Source organism: Mytilus californianus, unplaced genomic scaffold, assembly GCF_021869535.1.
Source record: "Mytilus californianus isolate M0D057914Y unplaced genomic scaffold, xbMytCali1.0.p SCAF_1, whole genome shotgun sequence".
Classification (NCBI taxonomy): Eukaryota; Metazoa; Mollusca; class Bivalvia; order Mytilida; family Mytilidae; genus Mytilus; species Mytilus californianus.
In genome coordinates this window covers 101,839,134-101,866,808 of record NW_026262581.1, presented here as the reverse complement: position 1 = coordinate 101,866,808, position 27,675 = coordinate 101,839,134, and the positions used below count along the sequence as shown (strand labels likewise).

Genomic DNA, 27,675 nt, shown 5'->3' with positions numbered 1-27,675 from the left:
TTATTGAGAATTGACCAAAATTGACGCTACAACATTAATAATGCATAATTTAGGGGTCATTTCTTCATCATTTTTAATGTGATGTGCCAAAAAGAAGTTATTTTGAACTAATAGTTTTATCATAACTATTTCAATATGAAATTTGTAGTTTTTTGGCCAGATTAATTAAACATCGAATTCTTAGGGCCAATTTTAACCCTTCTTGAACTTACTCCTTTGAAGGCTTTTATGAAAATAAAGTAATGCAATCCCTATGAAAATTTTTCCACTGGCTCATATTTATTGATGTTAAATTGGATAAAAATCTCTTTCATTATTTAGTAAAATATGACGAAGATCACATTATTCAAAACACACATTTTTATTCAAAAATAAAGTTTCATTGAATAAGAGATCTGTCATGATTAATAAACTCAGAAATAAAAGAGAATATTCTGGACCTTTTGTGAATTAATGTCATGTTAAGAGTGATCATTGTCATTATCCTGGTGAAGACATGATATGATACTTAGTTTCAAGAAGGTTTATATATTTGTAGCAACAAGATCCAGGAGTATTCGGTGAGGAGGTGGCTAATGCCTCTAGAATTGCCCTAGAAGACAGATACTGGTTACTGCCATATCTTTATACCTTATTCCACAGAGCTCATGTTGATGGTCATACTGTAGCCAGACCACTTCATCATGAGTATGTATTTCAATGATTCATTCCAAACCTAATTTAAGAATCAGGCAAAGGGTAGCTAGCATGCACATCATAGAGAATTAACTGAAACTTTACAAATGATTTTGAATATTAAATATGTTTTGGTCATTTCCCAAAAAATTCTATGGAAAGAATTGAAACTTTGTTCTTTAGACATTTTGGGAGATGACCATCTGGTCAATAGACTGTCATGTTGCCCTCAATAACATGTATTATTTGTTAAATATACACAAGTTAAGCAAGTGTCAGAACCAAGTGAGGAACCATGACAGTTGTTGAAGAAAACTTTGTTTGAATTTAGCTTGTTTATATATTGACAATAATTTTCAAATACACTTCAAGAAAAAGTTATTCCAAAGTCTAAAATCCTTGTTGATTTTGCGTGTTTGTATTCTAAACATACTGTTAACTTAGCATTAAGATTTGTTATTAGTAGACACCTTCTGATTGGGATTAGTAGTGAGAGTTAATTTGATTGGCTTTTCAATTGCCAAACCCATTTTTAAACTGTTTGTCATTTATCACAGAACTTACATGATAAGTTAAACAATGGGTTTTATATTGCAGAATACTACAGAAAACTATTTGGAATACACTGTTATATATAATATTTCTTTTTCATTCAGTTTAGCATTTGGTAAGATCAAAATTGAAAAAAAGTCATGTCAGATACATATCATATGCTTTAAGTATCTAGTTTTCTATGTTTTACTTAAATCTTATGAGGCGTCTTCTCTTATTATTATAGATTTCCTAACGACTCCAAAGCTTTGTCTATTGATGAGCAGTTCCTTTGGGGGTCTTCATTGTTGATTTCACCAATATTATATGAGGTAAGTTCAAAATAGATGTATAAATATGTAGTAGCACTATTACAAAAAAGAGAGATGATGATGATGGATAGCTGCTTAACTTCCAGCAGCAAATTAATATGCATATTCAGGACAAGAACATGTTAATGTAATATGAATATTGACCCTGCTTTGTACTAGACTGACACGCTGAGCTGGTTTTTTTACACATGCTCGTTCACAAGGTAACAGTCCGCAGCAAGACATGTCATCCTACCCATCCTACACATTATTCTGACTCTGAGCCGTCCAGTCTTTGCTGTTACTCCTTAATGCCATGTGCTTAGTGGAGAAGCAGCAAATACCAATTTTAAAGTCTTTGGTTTGACCCGGCCAGGTTCAATCCCACGACCTCCAAAAAAGAGAGAAGATATCAAAGGTGTAATATAAAAATCATATGTCCCATAAAAACAGAACTCCATGGCCAAAAAGAAATGTCAAGTATCACAAAGAAACCAATGAGTGTAAAGCACAACTATAAAGCCATCTACATTATGAATATTTTGTACATCAGGTAGCCTCTCCTTGAAGCTCATATGCTTTTGATTTCCATCTTTTGTATACTGTGCCCCCGCTTTTGTGAGATTTGGTTAAGTTCAGAAAATCTTTAGTTTATTTTGTCATTTTAATCCATTTGTTTTATTGTGTTTTTTAATCATCACGGTATTAATGGAGTCTCATATAAAATATGGACTCCACCACTTTTAACTTAGGAAAACTATTTTTTATCAGATGTTCAGGAAACAAAAGGATATGTGTAAAGTAGTATAGAGTACCATTTAGATTGAGTAGTAAATGCTTTTATTGATGGTTTACAGAATCAAACAGAACTGAGTTATTATCATCCAGCAGGAAGATGGTATGATTTACACACGGTATGTACTGTCATAGAATTATCAGTCAATAGAATTTTGATATTCAAACAATTACATTGACTGCTGTAAGTAAATTCAATGTGCAACTTTTTACATTTTAATCCCCTTATAATGAAGCCAGGGATGAGAAATAATGTAAATGAACTGTGTGTCAGTGGTATGCATGTCTCTATCTATCCATTCAAACTAAAGGGCAATTGGTTAAAATCAACATTTAATTACAATAACAAGAGGATTAAATGATTTATGAGGTACAAAGACAAGATCAACTGTGTTAGCTTGGTCTTATTATATGATTTGATTATTACGAGGAGAGTGCATTTAAACTTCCATGCTATGAAATGTTTATTGTCTAATTTTCTGTTTGAAAATTTACATGAGCATGTTTTAAGTATTAATTGGAATATATATATTATGTAAGTAACTTCCAGAAAGGAAAAATGATAAAATTATATTTATTGCATGATGTACAGGGTTGGTATACAGATGTTCCAACACCTGTGAAGATGCCAGTTGGTCCAGATACAAATATTCAGTTAGATGTACGTGGTGGCAGTATCCTTCCCATGCAAGAACCAGCCAGAAATACTACATACAGGTAAGAACATATCAAGCTTTATTCATTTCAAATACAGAAATGTCATATGATTTTTATGCCCCCGCCGTAGCGGTGGGGGCATTAAGTTTTACCCTTGTCAGTCTGTACGTACGTACGTACGTCCCAAAATTGGTTTCCATTCTCTAACTTGAGTTTGCCTCAACCATGAAACTTATACACAATGCTTATTACCACAAAACACAGATCAAGTGTGAATTTTGGTGGCGTCACTTTAACCGTTCTAGAGTTATGCCCCTTTATAAATGGAAAAATTGCAAAATTTTTATTTTCTTCTAAATATCAAGTAATTTTTAAAATTGGAGTTATCTTCCTTTGTCCATGATTATAGTTGAATCATATAATTGAATCAACTACAATCAATGCTTTATACAATGCAATGTTTAATTTTGACTTCCACTGATAAAACACAGATCAAGTTGAATTTGGGTAGTGTCACTTTAACCATTATTGAGTTATGCCCCTTTATAAATCGAAAGATTGCAAAATTTTTAGTTTCCATTCTGTAACTTAAGTTTGCCCCAACCAAACATAAGAAACCTATACACAATATTCATTACCACAAAACTAAGATCAAGTACAAATTTTTTGTTTCCGTTTTCTTACTTTAGTTTGCCTCAACCAAATGTTATGAAACTTGTACACAATGCTTATTACTACATAATACAGATTAAGTACGAAATTTGGTGGCGAAACTTTTACCATTCTTGAGTTATGTCCCTTTACAAACATAAAAATTGCTGAATTTTTTGTTTCCGTTCTCTAACTTTAGTTTGTCTCAACCAAATGTTATAAAACTTATACACAACCATTCTAGAGTTATGTTTACAAAAAAAAAATTTCTGAATTTTTAGTTTCTGTTCTCTACTTAAGTTAGCCTCAACCAAATGTTATGAGACTTACACACAATGCTTTTTTTCACAAAACTCAGATCAAGTTCAAATTTGGGTAGCGTCACTTTTACCGTTCTTCAGTTATGTCCCTTTATATCTATATGATATGCAACGGGGTCATCATCTGTGTCCACATGTGGACACTATCCCAATTTTTTTTTTTTGGTTACACATTTCAAATAATGTTCAAAACAATTTTATAATGATGTGTTATTTGTAGATGCTCTCTGTTGTCCCAAATGAGTAAGAGTATTTCCGTTTAATTCTGAATTTCAGAATGTATTGAGTGTAGGAAATAGTTTTAGAAGCATTTATTAAAGCATTCTGATAAACAGATATCAAGCTAATTAAAAAGTCAATTTTGCATTTAGGTGAACATAGCGTTAATAGTTTTTTTTTAGCTTATCTTGCCATTGTAAACTTTGTCAAAACTACAACCTTTTTGAGCTTGACTCATAAGTCATCATTTTATTTATGTTTTGTGTTATGCAACCTTGTAAATTATTTGAGCTCAGCTCACAACTCTCACAATACTCTTTTTTTTTTTACAAATAAAGTTATTGATGATATAGTGTACTTATTTTTTAGTCGTAAGAATCCACTACATGTTTTAGTAGCATTAGACAATGATGATGATAAAGGTGGTCAGGCAGAAGGAGAACTTTTCTGGGACGATGGAGACTCAATAGGTAGTGTAGACTTGTTTATTTTCTGGAAAATCATGAAAGTTTATCAAAATTTCAGTCATAATATTCTTATTTTAACAGTAAAACTTCAGTCCTATATTTTATCTATTTTAGATGTAGTTATTCAGGGAGAACACCAGGAGATTAAATAAGGCATTTTCTATTTACAAAATTTTTTCTTGGATAGTTTCTGTAAACTTACAAACTGAGGCTTAAAATGGTATGGGAGTCTTTCACAATCAAATGATTAAGCAGCAGAAAGTAGTAAATTTTGACACAGAAATGCAATTAATTTGTAAGCCTATCATTTCAGTAATATTTGTAGTTTTACACTGGTAGTTTTTGGGGCCCTTTATAGCTTACTGTTCGGTGTGGGCCGGGGCTCCGTGTTGAAGACCGTACTTTGACCTATAATGGTTTACTTTTTTTTAAATTGTGACTTGGATGGAGAGTTATCTCATTGGCACTCATACCACATCTTCTTATATCTATCATTTCAATAAATTTATGTAATTTTATCGTAGGTAAAAGCTTGTTTTAACAATTACAGATTTTGTTTGTTTGTTTCATTCTAAACTTCAACAATTTTGTTTTTTATAAGTGGAGATAACTCTGATAATTTCTTTTTCAAAGGTATGTACTGTAAATTTATTTATTATTTGAAGAAATTGAGTACAGTCACCTCAGTTGTATTTTATTTTCTGAAAGCATTTTTCTGGGCTATCATCTTATATTTTATTTCAATATTCTATCATTTAGTTTTCTTTCTTGTCAGATAACAGTGCTTTCTCCATGTATAATCCTTAAAAATATGTTTAATGAAATTTTTGCATAACCTGTGGCTTGCAAACAAACTTTGTGATCATTATATTTGATAACATTTTGAAAAATATCACAATATGAATGACATGTTGGCAAAGTTCAAATCTGCTTTATCCATATCCCATATTGCATGTCTAAATCAGTGACTTATTTTTGTAATAAGTTTCAAAATACTGTTTTGATAGTATGATGCAACTGTACTGTTTGGCAGCATTGTGCAATATTTGTCTACTGAATTTGTGCATAGTTGATTCTACAACAAATATTTGAATAAAATTAAATATAATCATTTATTTTCAGAGACCTATGAAAATGGAAAGTATTACTTGGCAAGATTTAAAGCAGTAGGAGTAAGTATTGGCACCATAACATAACAGTCAAAAGTTACTTTCAGAAATAAATTTTGGCAGTATTTGCAAATCTTCATAAAAATGTTTTTAATTTACAACAGATGATAGCAAAATTCAACAGCAAATTTTAAGGAATCAACACCTTCAAACCAAAGATAAGAAATCTAATAAATGACTGAGAAGTTTGTGTCATTAGCAATATTTAGATTTTTTTTTTAAATCTGTCATTGTATGATATCCATGAACATCCTTTGAAATATACATTTAAATAAATTTTGATTTTAACTAGAAAATCAGGAAACAGGATACTGTGGATTCGTTTATTTTTGTGGATACCATTTTTTTGTGGATTGAGGAAAATTTGTTAATTAAGTGGATATTGGATTTTGTGGTTTTGCCAAAGTCTGCATACAAGCCTATAGAAAATTTATACTTTGTTGAACATTTAAATTTGTGGTTCACATATACCCACGAAATCCACAAAAAATGGTATTCTATGATTAATCCACAGTAATAGAATAATGGAATATCCTTTTGTGAGTTCATTCACAGTTCTAGTATTTTGTTGGTTTTTTTTTTAGTGAAGATTTGAACCTCAATGAAACCCTTATTTGGCATTTAACGGAATAAGAAAGCAGCTTGCTGACAATTCATAACAATAGATGTTTTTATTATTTTTCTGTCTGCAGAATAAAGTGTGGTCTGAAAAGTTGAGTGGTTCAGATAATGAAGTAGAAAATTTGATTGTTGATAGCATCAAGGTCTATGGTGTGCAGACAAATGTTTCCATGGTTACAGATCTTGACAGTTTGAAACCAATCAATATGTTTACATATGATAGTCATAAAAAGGTAACTAATGTTAAATGAAGGTCAACTTTTAGTAATTTAACTTACTTTACTCTGACTAATTATCATTTATATTTAAAAAAAAAAGTGAAAAGATGTAATATTTGGAAAATGATGAAAAATTGTGTTGCATGAATGACTTTTTATTTTACGATTTATTACACATTAGACTGTTTTTAAGATTCAATTTACAGGAAAAAGTACTTGTTTCAAAAGATTTCAACATGTTTCAGGTGTTGACAGTAACAGGTTTAAACAGAAAGTTGAAAGATTGGTTTAGTATTTCTTGGACAAGGTATGTGTAAACATTAAATAGTTCTTCCCTCAAGTTCCCTGTATAATATACTCTTAGAAATAATGATGCATTTTTGAATTAAAAGATTGGAGAAAATAATTGTTTCCCTTTAACTTAAAGGAATAGTTTCAGTGAAGATCATTCAAGAATTTCAGGGAAAAGGATTTTCAAGGTAGAAATAAAAAAATCAAATAATTGCTGTTTTTCTTCTGAAATCTGAACCAAATAATTAAAATTTGTATTATTTGGGCAAACCTCTTTAAAGAAAACTAATTCAAGTTTAATTGTGATTTTAGAGATAGTACAGAGGAGGAAAATACAAGAATTGACTGCTACCCTGAACGTCTTGGCAATGTTGATCTAGTAACCAAGGAGAAATGTGAAAGTCGCCATTGCATTTATGATCCCACAAACTCATTGAGTCCAGATTGTTACTTTCCAAGTAACATGGGGTACAAACTGGCAGGATCATATGAAACAGAATTAGGAATGGATTACAACTTGACATGGAAAGGATTATCCCCCTTTGGAAATCCCATCAGGAATGCTATTTTTAGAGTGGAGATGAGAGAAAATAATGTTTTGAGATTTAAGGTAGGTTTTATTGTATCTTAGATGAGTTCTGTTTTATTTAAAAGAAATTGTTTGAAGACACAGGGAGCAAAATTTATGTTCACCATTCTTTAATTAATTGCTTAAATAATAGTGTGATTGCATTTATAAGTATTAAAACTTTGGAATCATAGTTAGCTCTGTTGTCCAAAAATATTTGGACAAAAATTGTCAATATTTATGCAGTCATATAGATATAAAATAAGGAGATGTGGTATGATTACCAATGAGACACCTATCCACCGAAGTTCAAATTAAGTGGATCATAAGCAATCTAGGCAACCATATGGCCTTCAACAATGAGAAAAACCCATACCGTATAGTCAGTTATAAAAGGTTCTGACCTGAAAAAATGAAACAATTCAATTGAGAAAACGGCCTTATTTATAACAAAAAAATTTACAAATTAAAAACAAATATGACAGACATGAACCAACAACAACCACTGAACTACAGACTCCTGACTTGGGTTAGGCACATAAAGAATATGGCGGGATTTTATGCATACTTTCCATTATCAGCCACAGCTTTGTATGTACTGTGGGCATTCAACAAATCAAAAACTCATTTTGTAAAACATGTACATTTGTCCCTGGAAACTGTATTACAAACACATAAATATTGTGCAGTAGAAATTCTCTGCTCATTAAATTGTTTTGTTTTAATATTTGATGTCTTGAACTGATGAATGACATATATCATACTTGAACCTTAACTTGAATTTACAATGATGATTAAATTTTCCCCTTTTAGCTATTTGATGCAGAAAATGAACGTTATGAAGTACCTATCAAACTTGATGTATCCAATGACAGAACTATGCATCCATGGTATGAACTGAAAGTTGTCAGTGATGATCCATTCCATTTCCAGGTGCTAAGAATTGATATGCCTCCAAAAAAAGTCATGTAAGGTTAAAAAAATAGTAGATCTTCTGGCATCACTTGGTTGGTTAATTCTGATGATTTCCAAGAAAATTCCATATTTCTTTTTTCTCCTTTTTGTATAGAACAATTCATCAGCTTCAAGTTTTTCTATCTTTTAGAAAGATTTTTTTTTTACCTAATTAGGTAGTATGGGGGTATAAAGTACTTTGCCAAAATGTAGCTTGTGGTATGATTGACAATTGGACAACTCTCCACCAGAGACCAAATGGCATAGAAGGCTACCAACTATAGGTCACTGTACCACCTCAACAATGAGAAAACCCATACCACATAGCAAGATATAAAAGGCCCTGAAAAGACAAGTGTAAACCATTCGGTCGTTTAACATATTTGTGGGCTCTCCAACCCTTCCCAAATCTGGGACAGTGGTGTAACAGCACAACATCAGAACAAACAATAAAGTCAGTTGAAAAGGACTCATCAGATCGACACAAAGCACAAAAATAACTAACAAAAACATAAAAGACAAATTTCTGAGAGTACTCACAGTTACTGAAAGCTAGTTCAAAGCCAATAACAACTAATATGTATCTTAGATTTAAAGCATGTTTCCAATCTACAGGTTGAGAAAAAATTAAAACATTTTGTAAGCATTTTAAGAGGAATAGAAAGAAAACTAAATAGCAGCTGAAAAAAATCTATAAATATATTTTGAAATCACTGCAAAAAAAGGTAAACAGAACATATGAGTATTATATTATTAGTTAATTTTCGTCCTCATAAATGACATTTTCATTTTGGGCCAATCAAAATGTCAAAAGACTGCTGGCCCAATCATGCAACAGACCATTGAAGATTTGGAAATATTTGAAATCAAATTTATTTATGATCATTGTTTTCATTATTGATTACTTTAAACTTAGTGATGTATCTATATATAGATATGACACAACAGTTGGAGGTTTGATATTTGAGGACCAGTTCCTACAAATAGCAACCAAGCTACCATCAGATAGGGTCTATGGATTTGGAGAAAATGTGCATGGGTCTTTAAGGCATGATTTAAACTGGAAAACATGGCCAATGTTTGCCAGAGATCAACCAACAGGTGATCAGGTAAAATATGTTAAATGTTATGTATAACTTTGGTTTTATGCCAAATCATTGAGACAAGTGTGAGGCCTTTTTTTGAATAGGTTTGTCCCCAAAATTTTTCAAGGTTTCTTAAGACTTTAAACAATGTTTTCAGAATTTGTAAAGTTTCTAAAGAATGGGTTAAATAGTTTTGGTAAAGAAACTTTATAATTTTGGTTCAATCAGTGGAATGAACAAAGTTGTAAATTACATGGATTTATTATAGTCAAAATCACAAATTTTGATAACCAAAGAAATGCATATTATTCCATGACATCTTGCATGCAAAGTCTGCAAGTAAGCCACAAATTTATAGATCCATGAAACAATGATGTTTCATCAAAACCAGGAAAATAATTTTTCACAGTATCAGTTGAGATTTCTTTAGATATAACTAAATAGTCAACGAAAATGCACTCATTCATAATCACATTTTGGCTTATTCAATGACTAATTGATAGGGTTGTGTGCAGTGTAACAATTGTAGCATATAGTTTTATTTAATCCTTGAGAGTTTAATGGAGTTTGTTATCGGAGGATTAAAAGGGGCAAATTATTAACAGTTCTTGGGACACATATTTCTAGAATACAATGATTTAGAAGAACTATGATACAAGAATATAATATATCATTTGTTTAATTTGTATATTTATTACCCAGAATTTCCAGAACCACTATGGAGTACATCCATTTTATACTTATTATGATGATGAAGGGACTGCATATGGTATAATGATAGTTAACAGTAACTCACAAGGTATGTTACAATATATATATACCTGTTAGTCAAATGCGTTTTGTTAAAATATACTTTTTCACTCTTTTGGTCTTTTGGAAAATGTTGTTTGTGCTGTATTTAGACCCCTCTACCAAGAAATTTGTTTTACATGCACACGTATAAAAATTGCGGTTTTTATCCAAGTTACGAAATCATAGGTTTGAACGTTGTTTTCAATTTAGAGTTGTTTAGATTTTTTCGTTTGCGCTTGTATTGAATTTTCCTTAGGGTTTATATGATCCGTTCATCCTATTTCGACTCTTTAAAATTCAAGAGTCTATCCTAAATTGAGGTAAATTATATGGCCTTCCAAATACCGTTTCGATCCCTAACATCACTGAAGAGACATTAATTGTCGAAATCCGGATATGGTGTACAAGTTTTTGCACCTTAAGTTTGTGGAATACCATCTTTCCGCAAGTTAATTGTTTTCTGTTTGGTATTAGATTAATATTAAGATCTATCTCGTTAAATCTGGTGATCAATTTATTTGGCAATCGCCAATGGCAGTCAGCAGGGTTTAAGAACATCAGTTGTTCGACCTGTTAATCAAATGCGTTTTGCTAAAATATACTTTTTCACTCTTTTGGTCTTTTGGAAAATGTTGTTTGTGCTGTATTTAGACCCCTCTACCAAGAAATTTGTTTTACATGCACACGTATAAAAATTGTGGTTTTTATCCAACGCAATCATAGGTTTGAATGTTGTTTTTAATTTAGAGTTGTTTAGATTTTTTCGTTTGGGCTTGTATTGAATTTTCCTTAGGGTTTATATGATCCGTTCATTCTATTTCGACTCTTTAAAATTCAAGAATCTATCCTAAATTGAGGTAAATTATATGGCCTTCCAAATACCGTTTCGATCCCTAACATCACTGAAGAGACATTAATTGTCGAAATCCGGATATGGTGTACAAATTTTTGCACCTTAAGTTTGTGGAATACCATCTTTCCGCAAGTTAATTGTTTTCTGTTTGGTATTAGATTAATATTAAGATCTATCTTGTTAAATCTGGTGATCAATTTATTTGGCAATCGCCAATGGCAGTCAGCAGAGTTTAAGAACATCAGTTGTTCGACCTGTTAGTCAAATGCGTTTTGTTAAAATATACTTTTTCACTCTTTTGGTCTTTTGGAAAATGTTGTTTGTGCTGTATTTAGACCCCCCTACCAAGAAATTTGTTTTACATGCACACGTATAAAAATTGTGGTTTTTATCCAACGCAATCATAGGTTTGAACATTGTTTTCAATTCAGACTTGTATATATATAACTTATATATAAGAGTTTTAACATGATATGTGAAGGAGGAGGTAATGATAAAAGCCATTATTTGGCCCTTAAAATTAATTGTAATATTAAGACTTTCAAAATTATGTGAATTATTTTGATAAATAAAGAGGTTAATATAATCTTGACACTTTAGTGCAAAAAGGTCACTTATGATGTCACTATGATATCATAAACATGTCAAATTAGACATATTTGACAAAAAGTTACAATTTAACACACAAACTTTGGACAGTTTTTGCACTAAATTCAAGAAGTTTGAATTATTGCAAATATGTCAGGCAAAATTCAAAACTGTAGAATACTGTCAGGCTAATGCCTGAGAAAATGTAATTTGGTAAATTTATAATACTTATTGATTTCAAATTCAAAGGCCAAAAAAAGTGGCCTTATTATCATAATTTCTCCATTGTTTTGACCTATCTTACCACAGTTAAAACAGATGTGCAGGGAAAACCCTTTGGACAATAGTGTAAATAATTATGTGCAAGTCTTCAGTAACGAAAAAGTTGCATATTGATTTAATCTAAGATCATCTTAAATTAATTTGCATAATTAAACCATGACAACAACAGTTAAAAATTATACATTAAATATATCATTGAATATAACCACAACGTTATGAATATGTATAATTGCTGGACATTGTATAGGGAATAAAAAAATTACTTAACTTCAAGGTTTTTTCTATAATAAAATAGAAGTCCATATTTGTGTTATGAAAATTCTCTTTAAATGATCCTCATGGGAAAAATTGGTGGTTGACTGTATAAGACCTGACAAGGTACAGGTAATTTGGAATGAATGTTGTGAGTTGAACAATGTTATCAAATGTGCCACACCTAATACTTGTATGACAGTCATTTCTGTTCAAACCAGGGTGCATGTGTTTTTGTGCTAAGCATACCCTAATCTTAATTTAAAGTAGGAAGTGGTTGTCTAACATGTCTGCTCACACCTTACAACACATTGCTGCAAAGCTGCTGACTAAATATGAAGTCATTCTATACAGTATTACTGGATAAAAGGTGTGATGAAAATTTTTAGGTTTATTCAACATATTCCAAAATTCAAAGTATAGGTAAACAAGGAGTAGGTGTCTGACAGATCCGAACTGTGTTACAATTTATCACTGTCAACCAGCTGCTGACTACATATGAAGTCATTCTGTTACGTAGTACCTGCAAAAGTGTGACAGAAATATTTGTTGGATGAACAAACAGTCAAGGTGAAAGCAATTTCCCACCACAACCTAGAGTGGGTTACAAAAGAGCATTTTAATGTTCCAAATATTTTATGGCTATGTATTTGTTCATCACACACAACTGTACAGAAGCCAACTGACATGTATTTATTCATCCAACACAACCAAACAGCTTCCAATGGCAAGAGAAGAGTAGATGTTAGTATACACTACATCATACAGAATGCAACATAGTAATTTACATGTTTCAAAGATTTAACTTCTATAATTGGTTACACATGTGCAGACGTTAGTTATGAGTTGAATTATAAAAAATCCTGATGTATTGTTCATATTGTAGAATATTCATTTACACCCCTCCCAATGTTGATATACAGAACTATTGGTGGAGTATTGGACTTCTATCTGTTCATAGGACTTGTACCTGAAGGAGTGGTTTATGACTACACAACGGTATGTCTGTATTTAATAGACTCTGACAGAAAGGAATAGAAGTGAGAAATAGGTAAATGTCAACAAGACAGCAACCCAACAATACAAAATAACCAAGAATGTTCAATAATTCAGTTACTTCTTTTTATACCCAGCCTACTTTAAAAGGTCTGTTAGTCCATCCTGTATCAGGGTAAAGTTTTGGTTTAAGGTAGTTGACCTCCAAATTAGTGTCACGTCTACTTGAAGTACTTAAAATACATCACAATTCTGATGTGAACTTTTTAAAATGTAGGCCAAATTAAGGTTTTCAGCCAAATTTTCAAATTTCACTGATCAAGTTAAAAATTTGTCTTGGTTAAATATTATCATGATTTTGTGGTCAATTTAATTTGAACCATAGTACAAATTTTCATATTATGTGATTTTTTAAAAAATAAATGCAAAATTAAGGTTTAGATACAGTATGTGTGGCTCACTTAAACATGGAAATGTGATGGTGTTGTATGGGTACGATGTCCTACAGACACATATTCTTGTTGGTATATAAATAACAATTTCAGTAAATTTAGGGGTGAAATAAATTATTATGACCTGTTATTTTATCAAATGGGAATTCTCATTACCTTGCATTGTAACCCTTGTTTAATTTTGTGAATTTTCAAAGTGCTCATCTTATTCTATCACTAACACTGGGAAAATGTAGACCTTTTATTGTACAGATTATAATTAATTCTTATATTCATCTAGAGACTTGTAATTTATAAAATTAAAATTACAAAATCATTTTTTTGGCATAAATTATTATGAAGTTTTACTTGATATTTAAGTCATAAAATTTCTATAAAAGTTGAAACAGTTTCATACTTTATTTAGCTATAGGCTAAATGAAGTTTATTACAATGAATGATAATTTAGCCTGGTCCAGTATCAAAACTAGGCGTTGATACTTAAAGGGAAACTCCGCGATTTTTTACTTATCATCTAAATATATTCATCTTAACATAAAAAACACATTCACAAAGTTTTAAATTTATATTCTTTCTAATAACGGAGAAAATCAAGTATTTGTAACTTTTTTGGTTGACCTACGTCACTGGGTTGTGACGTTTTAACCCGAATTGTTGAATCATGGGAAAAAATAAAACCTGTTAAAGTCTTAATTGCTTATCAGAATTTTACGTAATTAAAAGCGCACAGATGACCGTTGGTCGTAGTTAATAACCACAATATAAGAATGAAAGAAAATGAATATGTGTGTACCGTTTTGTATTGATTGAATAAAACTTCCTATATGAAGTTATCTTTAAATATAATTATTTTCGAATTAATTTCAAAAAATTAATGAGATTTTTTCATAAAATATCTATAGAACATTTTTACTGATATTGAACTGAAAATATTTTAAGTTTTATTTACCGTTATAACTTTGATAACCATTTCAATGCAAAATATTTGTGAACAGAGTGTGTATATAATTTTGTAAAGTCATTGTTTATTTCTCGATTTGAGGAGAATTCGTTTGAACTTTACTTTGCAGCAATTTAGCCTCAGGCGTACACAGGTGTGAATATTGTCATTTTGAATGGATTAACAGAAAGAGTATAGCGTGTTTAATATACCCAGATGAAATACCCGATGACAATAGAGAAACAATAATTAAATTGTATAAATTAATTGAAAATTAACATTCAACTTTTTAATTCCGGAAGTGTTACAATATTAAAATGGAACAATTTTCGGTTACGTTCTATGCAATTAGCATAAAGTTAAGATATGAAGTTAAAAGAATAGAACTTTTAATCTTAAAAATTAAATGTTACATTTCCCAATTAATAATCATTGCACATCTGTTTAATTTACTTTACCGGAATTCTTTAACTTGTATTTAAATCTGGCGATGTATAAATGCTAACAATCGTAAAACTATCGCAATTTTAAAGTTTTTAATTGAAAAAAATACAACAGTACAACATGCATGATTTTTTTTAATTTTCTTATTAACATTTCATTCTTACATAGTTAAATTCATTTGACAATCACTTAGACAAATTATTTGTGAAAAGAATACCAATTATCGTTTATTTCATTAATGAATATACATACATTATAAATCTAAGCTAATACATTAATTGGTTTGAGGATTTTTTTTAGGATAGCCGTCATTAATCCAAATTAGTAATACAGTTGTTGTAATTAAATGGGCATCTCTTAGTATTGTATATTACTGATATTGACGATTTTAGAACAGTTCGTCCCAATCTCGTTGTTCTTGAAACAATCTTTACTAGTATACTTGTAAGTTTCCTGACGTATAAGCGCCATTGAGGATGAGCTCCAGAGATAGCAGACTAGTAGCGTATTTGTTTGTTGGGGCAGGAGAGGCCATGCAACCACTTGTACAGATAAACAAGCTTATTTTGTCAACACTATCAGAAAGAGTTCCCATCGTCGGATGGGGTATATGAAGGCCGTTCCAAGAATGAACTATTGACATGTCTGACTCTGAACAGTTAGTAAACGGACTTAACAAAGATCCATAGACATCGACCGCTTGTTCTTGATATTTGAAACTGCATGCATATACACGTTTATGAGAGTCATTATTTATCTTGTGTCTGACGAAAACTAAATGCCTGCATGGTTATATCTTGCCGTACGTTTGTATTGGTTTGGTGGGTGTTCACTCAAAATCGTAATTCAAAAATTGTGTTTGTGAGATGTAGATTCACTTCAATACCGAATTTCGTCTATATATTTCACAAGTGTATACCACGGAGAAGATCTGAAGGTATATTACTCCCATTTTGTATGGTTGTGGACCATCGATGTTTACAGCAATATTTAATGAATAAGATGATGCTGGTAGAAAGAACTATGAGCGTCATGTGGAAAATATTACATGCATGTCGGACCATGAGTTGTCAATCTGTATGAAAGGATTTCCAATACAACCATTATGAGTAGGAATTTTTACATGCTATACTCTCGTACTAGTATTACAGGGTTCTTGTGTCGTTTAACTCTGACACACATCTTTTACTTTAAGATGTATGAAAGGTTCTAAATGTATATATATATATATCTTAAATGTAACAATAATCAAACGCCTATAAGCAATCACTAAAATGTAAAGAAGTTTTTATACAGATTTGTTCTTATTTACACAATCATTAACAAACTAAATAAATTTAACACAGTAAGACCGTGACACTACGATATAACAAATGGGATACTAATTAATTTAACCATGCTATGCAGAAACTTAACACATCAAGCAGGAACATATATATTAATATACTGTTCCCAGCATCAAGTTAGTGCACGTGAATACCAATTAGGAACACGATGTGTGATTTTGTATAACTAAAAATATCAAAGCGAGCAATAACTTTGTCAAGCAAACATTTTTTTCATTATGCCTCTCTTTATCTCCGCTCCTTTACAATAACTATTTCGCTTTTCGTCGATCGTTCTCTATATTGTTCTCTATTTGGTTATTTTTTTTCACTATGCCACTCTAACTCCGCTCCCTTTTCCTTGTCGTCCTAATCCTTATAAAGATAGGGACATTAGACATACCTATTATCGGGAGGAAGCCAAAATATATATATATAATAAGATAACGTAAATAAAATTTAAAAAGAAAAAAAAAACTATAAATTTTTCACCGAACATACCAGATAGTCACACACATTTAACTAAAAAACTAAGTGTCTTTATAATTGACCGTTCCGAATTGATTCCGTATCAATTTGATATAATTTAAAGATAAGTTAAAAAAAAAACACTTTTAATAAAAAAAATTGAGATGTCCGATATTTCGATATTTACATATCTATATTAAACCTGGGAATATTATACTATATCAACATATTATGTCCCAGCTAAAACCTCTTCCTAACATTGCTCCTTGTCAATAGCCGTTAAATATCATAATAAAAAAATGTTATTTTATATCGTATAACTTTATTAATTGAAAAATTATCTTGTCTAAATACGGAACTATTCTTTATACAAATCAATGCATTTTATCACAGACATATATACACATGTGTATATATGTCTCCATGTGTATATATGTCTCTGACTTTATATAAAAGAGGCATACTAATGAATCTTCTGTAAATCAGTGATTGTTACAAGAACACTGCATTTGTCTTTCTTATAATTGAAACTGTTCTTCCTCATCAAATCTATATTTTTTTTATTCAACGAGATCTTATCATATGAGGATTTGATAACTATAGCTATCAGAACTGCTAGGTTATTTTGTTATTAAAAAAGGATAATTACCATCGAATCTCCCTCGTCACAATATTGTTCAAAATGGTCTTCACACACCAACTTGTGCTTGCTATAGATGCAACTATTTGCTGTTAGTTTAAGGTTGTACAACCATGTCTGATACAATTCTGTCTTTTTTTGTGGGATTGGGAAAACTATGTAGACTTTTGTCATAACCTTGTCCGACAGAACAACCGTACGCTTGGCAAGACATTTTGACACTGAATAACCGTCTACGGTAATCCCCAATTGATGATGGGAGTTTTTAACGCACGGTCGGTAAATCCCCGATTCTTTTTGTTCTTTGTGGTTTATAGATATCACGTGACTTTTTAGATCGAACATGCCGACAAGATGGCGATATGTCGAGAACTGATAGTGAATTTCAAAAATCGATTTTGATCTCTTTACATAGAGAATAAAAGTTTTTTATTTATGAACATGTGGTTTTTTATGCTTAAAGAACAAAATATCAATTTTTCATTTTTTTGCGGAGTTTCCCTTTAATAGTTCTTTGTTATCCAAATATGTTTATGTACTACATACAATTTTTTTAGGCAATTGGCCGTCCATATATGCCACCTTACTGGAGTTTGGGATTTCAGTTGTGTCGCTATGGTTATAACAACATAACTAACTTGAAAACTGCTGTAGATAGGACAATTGCTGCTAAAATACCCCTGGTAAGTATTTCAACTGCTTGTATTCAGGACCTAAAATCAGGCTACACATTTTTCCACAACAGAATATTTATATAAAGATAAGTAGATGTGGTAAGATGACCAATGAGACAACTTTTCACCAGAGACCAATTGATGTAAAAGTTAGCAACTATAGGTCACTGTGGTCATCAACAAGGCCCTCACATGACCAAAAAAAAAATCAATTCAAACAAAAATAAAGACTAACTGCCTGATTGATGTTCAAAACAACAATTGAAAAACAAATATGATATACAACAACAAATGACAACCACTAAGTTATGTATTAAATTACTTTTACTTTTTTATACCCATGCCTCTAAAAAGACGATATATAGTGATGCATCCCTATCCCTCACAAGTTTGGTTTCAAGATCATAATAAAAGTACCATTTGACCAAATATTTTGAAATTTTAACACAGTGTAATAGATCATAAAATACAGGTCAAATTTTATTTTGATGGTTTTGACATATACCCTTCAAGAGTTATTCCCCTTAGTTAATTTGTAATTATATGTTTTTAATTTCTCGATTATAAGTACATGTATCCTCGTATTATTATTGGTTTTTGTGCTATTTAGAATGTATTGTGACGCCACAATTTCCATTGTAAAAGCATGCATAGTACGAATTCATATGACGTACGAAAAAACATATGATCTGATGATACCATCTGACTAAATCTTTTGAAATTTGAACAAAATGTCATTGACCATTAAATACAGGTGGCTTTCCATCTTAATAATTTTGACATTTACTGTTACTTTTTAGTTAGATTTTTGTTTGGTTTTTTTTTAGCATGAAAGTATTGTTTGACAAAATCTTTTTACATTTTGGCACAATGTTAGGACACATAGCATACAGGTCACATTTAATTTTAATTTTGTTTTGGCACTAGGTCACAAAATTTTAGCTTTCAATCGGATTGAAATTCTTGCAAAATTTCAGAATTGTTAAAGTAAGTATAAATGTGTTGGAAATGTTTGACACTATGCAGAAAACTTCCGTCTTTCAACCAATTATCAAATAAAGTCCAATGTTTGGTTATGGAGGTAGTTTCAGACATAGATTGAGTTCACTAATTTTTCCAGATGACTATCTTTTCATGGAACTTCAGAGTCTCTCTTTCATTTATCAGTTATAAGCATGTGTACTTTTCCTGACACATCTAAGTACAATGTACTGAAATTCTTATCATTTATAAATATGAAATATTTAATTTTTGTCAATTTCTAGGACATACAGTATGCTGACATTGATCATATGGACGAAAGGAAAGATTTCACTGTTGATGACGTAAATTTCATTGGCCTGAATAACTACTTCAAAAGTTTACAAGCTGCTGGAATGAGAACTATTACTATTTTGGTAAAAAATAATATGATTTGTTCTTTTTCTCATTTAATTTTCAAAAATTGCAAATGTTACAATCTGTTCCAGAAATGTTTGTTTGTATTGTATGGGTGGGGTCTAGAGGCACTTCAGAAATGTTTTAAAGTTTGTTTAGTCAGATATTGTATTCATTTAACGTTATATAGATTTGTTAAAATACTATGTTTTACCTATTCCTAATGGAGTTGTGTGGTATAATGTGACAGTGATGCGTTAACCACAGAATAAACCTTTTCATATACTCTTAGATATGTATTTAGCTTTTAATTATAAGCAAATAATTGACAGTAATACATGTTTTTGCTGTATTTTCAGGATCCAGCACTGATCACCAATGAAACTGGATATGAGCCTTATGATCTTATGAATCAGAATGATGCTAATATAAAATGGCCAGAAAACTATAACATTCCAGCTAACAGTTCAAATGAAAAAGGAGCAATACTAGGATATGTGAGTTGATGACGATATGTTTATTAATGAAATTTAGATAGATTCATTCAAAATATTGCAATCACTTTAAATATTTTGTCTTCTCTGAAAGCACTTGGTTTACTACAATCACCTGCCTAACTTCATTTTGAAAAGATTCATTGATAAAATATCATACTGTGAAAGTACTTTTATTCGTGGGGTACTGATTTTCCTGGTTTTCGTTGATGGCTTTATCCACAACTTTAAGTGTCCAGTGAAATATAACAACTGTTGTCAAAATCAAGACATGGAAAGATCCCAATGTGATTTGAATACATGGATACAGACCATATAATCTAGAGAATACATTGAATATCAGTAAAAGCACTAAGATTTATATATACAACTTCAGGATTTTACCCATTTATAAATCTTTTAAAAAACCTAAACGGTACGACTTTTAGCCTTTTAATTCTCATGAAATTAGTTTTGATCGATGAAAGTCAGACTTCCAATGAAGATTTGGATGATGAAGTGTCCTCATAATTCTCATAAGAAAAATAAAAATAATTTCATATTGGGCTTGCTTTTTTATTTCATAAAAATTAATTCTACAATTCAAAGTACATTTGTAGCATATTTTTAATTTTTAAGTAACCATTTTCTTTAAGTGACATGTTTATGTTTAATTAGTGTCATCACTTCTAATTACATGTGTTTACTTTGCAATTTCCTTCAATCAAGACAAATTGTAAGCATTGATGAATCAGCTTATTTCCGAACGTAATTATTTTATTAAAAATTAGATTAATGTTCTCAGTAATGAAAGACAAACAAGTAAGTGAAAATGAACAAATCATTATAGAACAATATATGATTATTTTCAAGAATCTTCATTTCTAATGGCCTCAAATTCTTCAATCGATTTTTTTCAGAAAACTAAAATCCATAAATATAAGAACCCACAAACATGCAACGTATGCTCAAACTACGAAAATTGATACCCATGAATAAAAGTACTTTCACAGTACTATTAACTCTATGTCCTCCTGTTAATCTGAAACAAACAGTTTCCTGATGTTAATATATGTATGCTTTTGGATATTTATTACCTTATTAGTTTGTTGCATTCATTCCTATCATGATTTGCTGGTCAGTTTAATTTTCACTGTAGCCCAAAAATTGTTCTAGAATGATGCCCTTCAATTTGTCTCAGAAAAAGAAAGAATGGTTTCTGGATGATATCTTTGGAGTAAGGCCTTATAAGGATGCAACATTACTTCCTACAATGAAACACAAGTTAATTAAGTTTCGATGTTTGTCTATAATTGCCCAAACAGCTTTGGAGTTGTGGCCATGAATTGTCTCATGAGAAGGTTCATGATAGCATTGGTTTGCTATGAGCAAAACTCCTATAGTTTTATCAATAAACAGAGATGTGGAGTACATATCAGCAACCTAACGACACAAAGAAAAACAAAAGACATCTATTTCTTTTTAGGCTTTATCAGGAGTCTAAAATGGTCATCTGGAATTGAAATTAAATAGCAGTTTATGGTTGTTAAGCAATATTTTTTCTTTCTTTTACAGGTATGGCCTAAAGGCAAGGTAGTATTTCCTGATTTCTTCAAAAATGTGACTAAGGATGTTTGGAAACAGTTGATTGTTAAACATCACAATAACACACTTAGTTTTGATGGCCTATGGATAGATATGAATGAACCTGCTAACTTTGACACCAATAAAGACAGAATCTGGAACTGGCCAGTTGAGGATAAGCCATATTGGAGCCTGAAATGTAATAAAGGAGACAAATATGAGGATCCACCATACAGAACTATGGTAGCTTATTTATATGATGATCGTAAAACTAATTTCAAAAATCGTATATCTGATAAGACAATATGTATGGTAGCTACCCAAGGTGAAAAAGCCAGGTTTCGTCATTATGATGTGCATAATTTATATGGATGGAGTCAGACACCACCAACACTAGATGCTCTTCAAGCAGCTACAGGAAAACAAGGAATAGTTATCTCACGTTCAACATTCCCAGGAAGTGGTAAATATTCAGGACATTGGCTTGGTGATAATTCTGCAGTATGGCGAGACATGAAGTTATCCATTATAGGGATATTAGAATTCAACATGTTTGGAATACCTTACATTGGAGCAGATATATGTGGATTTTTTGGAAACACAACACCTGAACTTTGTAAAAGGTGGATGCAGCTTGGGGCATTCTACACATTCAGTAGGAATCATAATGGATTAGGTAATATAGAGCAAGATCCAGGAGCTCTAGGAGAAGATGTAGCTAGAGCTGCTAGACAAGCTATAGAAACAAGATACTGGCTACTGCCTTATCTACATACACTATTCTATGCTGCACATACAGGATTTTCTAACTTTGGATCAACGGTTATTCGCCCATTGCATAATGAATTTGAAGATAAAGAGACTTTCGATATTGATGAGCAGTTTATGTGGGGACCAGCATTGATGATATCACCAATCTTAAGAGAAGGACAGACAAATTTGAGGTACTACCTGCCGCGTCAGACTTGGTATGATTGGTACACAGGTATAGAAGTAAATTATACTGATTCCAATTATTATGAAATGGATGTAGAGCCAGATTCTCCTATTCCTTTGCACATTAGAGGAGGATTTGTTCTACCCTTACAGGAACCAGCTAATAATACACACTATAGTCGTAAAAATCCTATAACGTTGAAAGTAGCTCTAACAAGTGATCAGTACTATACATATGCCTCAGGAAATTTTTACTGGGATGATGGAGAAGGAAAAGATAATTATGAAAATGGGAACTATTTTTATGGTGTTTTTGCATGTAGAAATAACATGTTGAATATGGACGTTTTTCAAAATAAAACAACTGGAACTCATGATGTAGTTATAGATGATATAGAAATTCTTGGCATCTTTAAGGATTGGGAAAAAGTATATATTTATGTGAATGGTAAAGAGCATCCCCAGCAGTTGGTTAATTATACTAAGGAATCTCATATAGTTCGAATAACGAACTTAAAGCTACCAATGCATAACAGTTTTTATGTACAATGGAAAAATGAAAAGAATCCAGAGGAGGATGTGGCTTTGAGAATAGATTGTTTTCCTGACATTGATAAAAACCGGTCATTGATTGATATTAACACCATAGAATGTAAAAGGCGTGGGTGTATCTGGGCTCCTATAGAGGAGTCTCCTTCTGTTCCACAATGCTACATCAATACCTCTATATATGGCTACACAGAAACCTCCAAAACAAGTAATGGTACAAGAACAAAAATTGATTTAAAGTGGCAAAATAAATCTCAAATGTTTCAGGATGATATTGAAGTAATTCAAATGGTAATAACCCAGCATTCACATAGACTTCTGCAAGTAAAGATTATAGATCCTTCAGATGATAGATATGAGGTTCCAGTAAACTTTAACAAAATTCTACCACCTGATAGAGAGGGAACAGATTACCATGTACATTATGGTAATGATGTTCATGGTATATTTTCCTTTAATGTAACAAGAAAGAGTAATGGAGCTGTGATCTGGGATACATCTGTAGGGGGGTTAACATTTGCAGATCAATTTCTACAGTTTGTTACCAAACTACCTTCGAAGAATGTTTATGGATTTGGGGAAAATCGTCATAAAAAGTTCCGTCATAATTTTGACTATGAGAGATGGCCAATGTTTTCAAGAGATAATGGAGTAAATTGGGGTGATGATGCCAATTTATATGGAGTACATCCATTTTATATGTGTGTAGAAGATGATGGGAATGCACATGGTGTTTTGTTGTTGAACAGTAATGCCATGGAAATAGTATTACAGCCACATCCTACTCTGGCCTATCGAACTACTGGTGGAATTCTGGACTTCTATTTGTTTTTTGGTCCAACTCCTGAGGATGTTATCAGGGAGTATACATCAGTTCTAATTGGGAAGCCATACATGCCTCCATACTGGGCACTAGGTTTCCAACTTTGTAAATATGGCTACAATAATCTTGAAACTTTGAAAGAGGCCACAGAGAGAACAATTGATGCAGGTATTCCATTTGATGTTCAGTATGCTGACATCGATCATATGGATGAAAGGAAAGATTTCACAATAGACTCTGTCAATTTCGGTGGTCTTCCAGATTATGTTAAAGATTTACAAAGTAGAGGAATGCATATTATCATTATTCTGGATCCAGCACTGATTACAAACAATACGGGATATGAACCTTATGAAAAAGGTCTACAATATGATGTATTTATAAAATGGCCAGACAATACACATCCAGATTTTAGTGAATACAGCAATACCAATATGTTAGGTTATGTTTGGCCTAAAGGTAAAGTTGTTTTCCCAGATTTTCTCAATAATAGAACTCATGAATATTGGAAAGAACTAATTATCAGCCATCATAAAAATATATCATTTGATGGATTATGGATTGATATGAATGAACCAGCTAATTTTGGTACAAATGAAGAGCGACCTTTCAACTGGCCAGAAAGTTCTAAACCTTACTGGAGTTTGAAATGTCCTGAATCTAAGGTAGATGATCCTCCTTACAAACCAAGAGGGATCTATGGAGCAAGATTATCTGATAAGACATTATGCATGGTAGCCCTTCAAAATGATGGCAAGTATCTTCATTACAATGTTCATAGCTTATATGGGTGGAGTCAGACGAAACCAACACTAGATGGGCTGCGTTACGCTTTAGGTGGTAAAACAAGAGGTATGGTGATAAGTCGTTCTACCTACCCGTCCAGTGGTAAATATACTGGTCACTGGTTAGGAGATAACAACAGTGAATGGCCAGACCTTCATTACTCCATTATAGGAATCATGGAATTCAATTTGTTTGGCATTCCCTACATTGGAGCAGATATTTGTGGCTTTTTTGGAGATTCAAATGCAGAATTATGTCAGAGATGGATGCAACTCGGAGCATTTTATACATTTTCCAGAAATCACAATACTATTGGTACAAAACCTCAAGATCCAGCATATTTTGGCAAGACTGTTGCTGCCTCCTCAAGAAGAGTTTTGGAAATAAGATATTATCTACTCCCTTATTTGTACCATTTATTCTTTGAAGCACATTCACAAGGTGGCACTGTAATCAGGTCGTTAGTTCACAACTTCCCATCTGACAAACTTACATGGGATATTGACACACAATTTATGTGGGGAACTTCTCTAATGTTTGCTCCTGTTCTTAGACCTAAACAAGTACATGTTGAGGTGTACTTCCCAGAGAGTCGATGGTATGACTATTACAATGGTAAGGAAATTACTCCAGTTAAAATGAAACATGTTATCTTTGCACCAAAGCACATCATTCCAATATTTATCAGAGGAGGTTCCATAATCCATACTCAGACTCCGGCAAACACAACTGTATTTAGCAGGAAGCAAGGAATGGGACTGCTTGTGGCATTAGACGAAAATGGGACTGCTGCAGGCAAGCAGTATTGGGATGATGGGGAATCTATAGATGCATATGAAAACGGTGAATACTTCACATCTGATGCAGCGGTAATAAATAAAATACTTTCATTCAATGTTAAACACAATGGTACAAGTGCTATTGATGAGCTGTCCTTTGATCATGTTGTTGTTTACGGCCTGGAGAAAAAACCAACTACTTTATTGATAAATGATGTAGATTATAGTCAAATTGATCATGGATTAGGTGCACTAAAACTTTTCTACAGAGAAAAATACAAACTTCTTAACATTACAATGTTAAATTTACCTCTACAATCTGACTTTACCATTAAGTGGAGTTAAATTTTTATCTTCATATTAGCTTTTATATCATTATCATTGACTCACACTCTGAGAAACATATCATTTGCAAATTAAAAAGCTGTCAACTTTCTCTTAAAATGGAAATCCTCTAGTTCTCATAAAAAAACTCATGCATACCTGTATATATTTTGTTTAAAAGGTTTATACATTGTACTGTCTTAAATAGAAAATGGAACTGATAGATTTCAGACAAGGCCATACAATTTTTACTTTTTTTAAGCAGAGGTGTGTTAATTTTTATCCTTTTTTGTCAATGGATGACAAGCAAGTAAAATCAATAATTTTTTTTTATATTTATGTTGTTAACATAAAAACAAGGAGATCCAATGAGATTTTATTTTTCCTTTTTTTTTTCGGGGGGCGGGGGGATTTTCTCTTTTTTCTAGATCTGTAATTTAAATGAATATTAGCATGATAAGACTTACTTTAGATGGACTAGTGTTTTTGGCTAAAGATATGATTCCACATTCACTCCTTTTGAAATGGTTTTTTAACTGGGGAAGTTGAATAAAAAAAAATGGACCTTAATAGTTGTCTTCAAAATCCCAAAGAATTAACAATCAAATTGGTACTTGCTGATTATTGGAGGCATAGAAAGATATGAAATATGTTTATGATAACATGAATCTGAAAACTTTCATAATTGAACATTAAGGTGATTTTGATTTTCAATTATTTGATTGTAACATTTTTTTTTTCATATCTGTATATATTTTCTTTTCCAGATGTATCATAAATTTTAATCATTGTTATATATATCAGTTTTTTTTTAATTAAGATTTGACATCTATCAGGTGGAAGTCCTAAATTTTTCAATTCGTCCAAACATCAATATTTTTTTACAAACATAAATTCTTCAATACTTTTTGGATTGTAATAAAATTTATATTTTCATCTGTTGATGTGCATATCATACACAACAGTTCCAAATTTTGAGAATTAAGTTTTGTGAGTGTATTAAATTCATGTACAGTATTCCTTTGACTGAAACAAAATTGATGGATGGTTAGGAGACATTCAAAAGATATCAAATGAAAAATTAATTAATCTCAAATGCATAAGAGTAATGAAATATCATCATTTCCATGAAAGTCCTTTCTACTGAATGATTTAGTACTTTGGTGGCTATAAATACTATTTTAACTTCTTAAGGTAAATTTTTGATTTCGCTAAAGTGTATTCATATTAGTTGTTTTAACATTAAATCCTTTACATCTTCATGAATATGTTTAAATTGTTATATATGTTTCATCTTTTTTCTTTCTTGTATGAAGATGTGTTTTTTATAATTTAATCTGCCTGTTTGATCCTGTTTATTTGTGTGAATCAGATGAAGTTAATCAGCATATGATGAACAATTTATTTTTGTTTATATTTTCTAATTAAACTTTGTAATCAGAATGATACTCAGTGTAACTTATATATCTAAACAAAAAAAGTAACAATTACATTTTAGTTGATTTGTTTGAAACATACAAGAGTACATCTGAGTAAATTGTACTTTTTTGTTAACCTAGCCCTACCTTGGCTTACAGTCATAACATTTTACTTAATACTCAGTGTACAACATTTGTGCTTGAAAACATCAAATCCAGCATTTTGATTGTTTGCATTCTATCCTACTCAAAATTTTATGACTGCAAGTTCTAGATGAAAGGACCATTATGAACGGAAGTGTCCTTCTGTCTGTTGTACAGTATGTTGTATTGCAATTTTTAAAACAAAATATTATATTCCTTTAGTTTCACACAGTTATCCAAAATT

General features: G+C 31.4%; 1 protein-coding gene across 31 annotated transcripts in view; it reads left to right on the top strand.

Moving 5' to 3' along the window:
- LOC127728081 (maltase-glucoamylase-like) overlaps positions 1-27,317 on the top strand; it is a 48,915-nt gene extending 21,598 nt beyond the window's left edge. For all 31 annotated transcript variants that reach the window (XM_052235288.1, XM_052235405.1, XM_052235452.1 and 28 more), the window contains 17 exons: positions 539-687; positions 1,454-1,538; positions 2,375-2,431; positions 2,905-3,029; positions 4,529-4,629; positions 5,749-5,798; positions 6,488-6,649; positions 6,880-6,941; positions 7,238-7,535; positions 8,307-8,461; positions 9,382-9,556; positions 10,235-10,331; positions 13,186-13,298; positions 18,122-18,247; positions 19,504-19,635; positions 19,975-20,112; positions 21,664-27,317. In XM_052235288.1, coding sequence (XP_052091248.1) covers positions 539-687; positions 1,454-1,538; positions 2,375-2,431; positions 2,905-3,029; positions 4,529-4,629; positions 5,749-5,798; positions 6,488-6,649; positions 6,880-6,941; positions 7,238-7,535; positions 8,307-8,461; positions 9,382-9,556; positions 10,235-10,331; positions 13,186-13,298; positions 18,122-18,247; positions 19,504-19,635; positions 19,975-20,112; positions 21,664-25,890 — 6,252 coding nt within the window. In that variant the 3' untranslated portion in view covers positions 25,891-27,317. The remainder of the gene's footprint in view (positions 1-538; positions 688-1,453; positions 1,539-2,374; positions 2,432-2,904; positions 3,030-4,528; positions 4,630-5,748; positions 5,799-6,487; positions 6,650-6,879; positions 6,942-7,237; positions 7,536-8,306; positions 8,462-9,381; positions 9,557-10,234; positions 10,332-13,185; positions 13,299-18,121; positions 18,248-19,503; positions 19,636-19,974; positions 20,113-21,663) is intronic.
- The last annotated feature ends 358 nt before the right edge of the window (positions 27,318-27,675 follow it).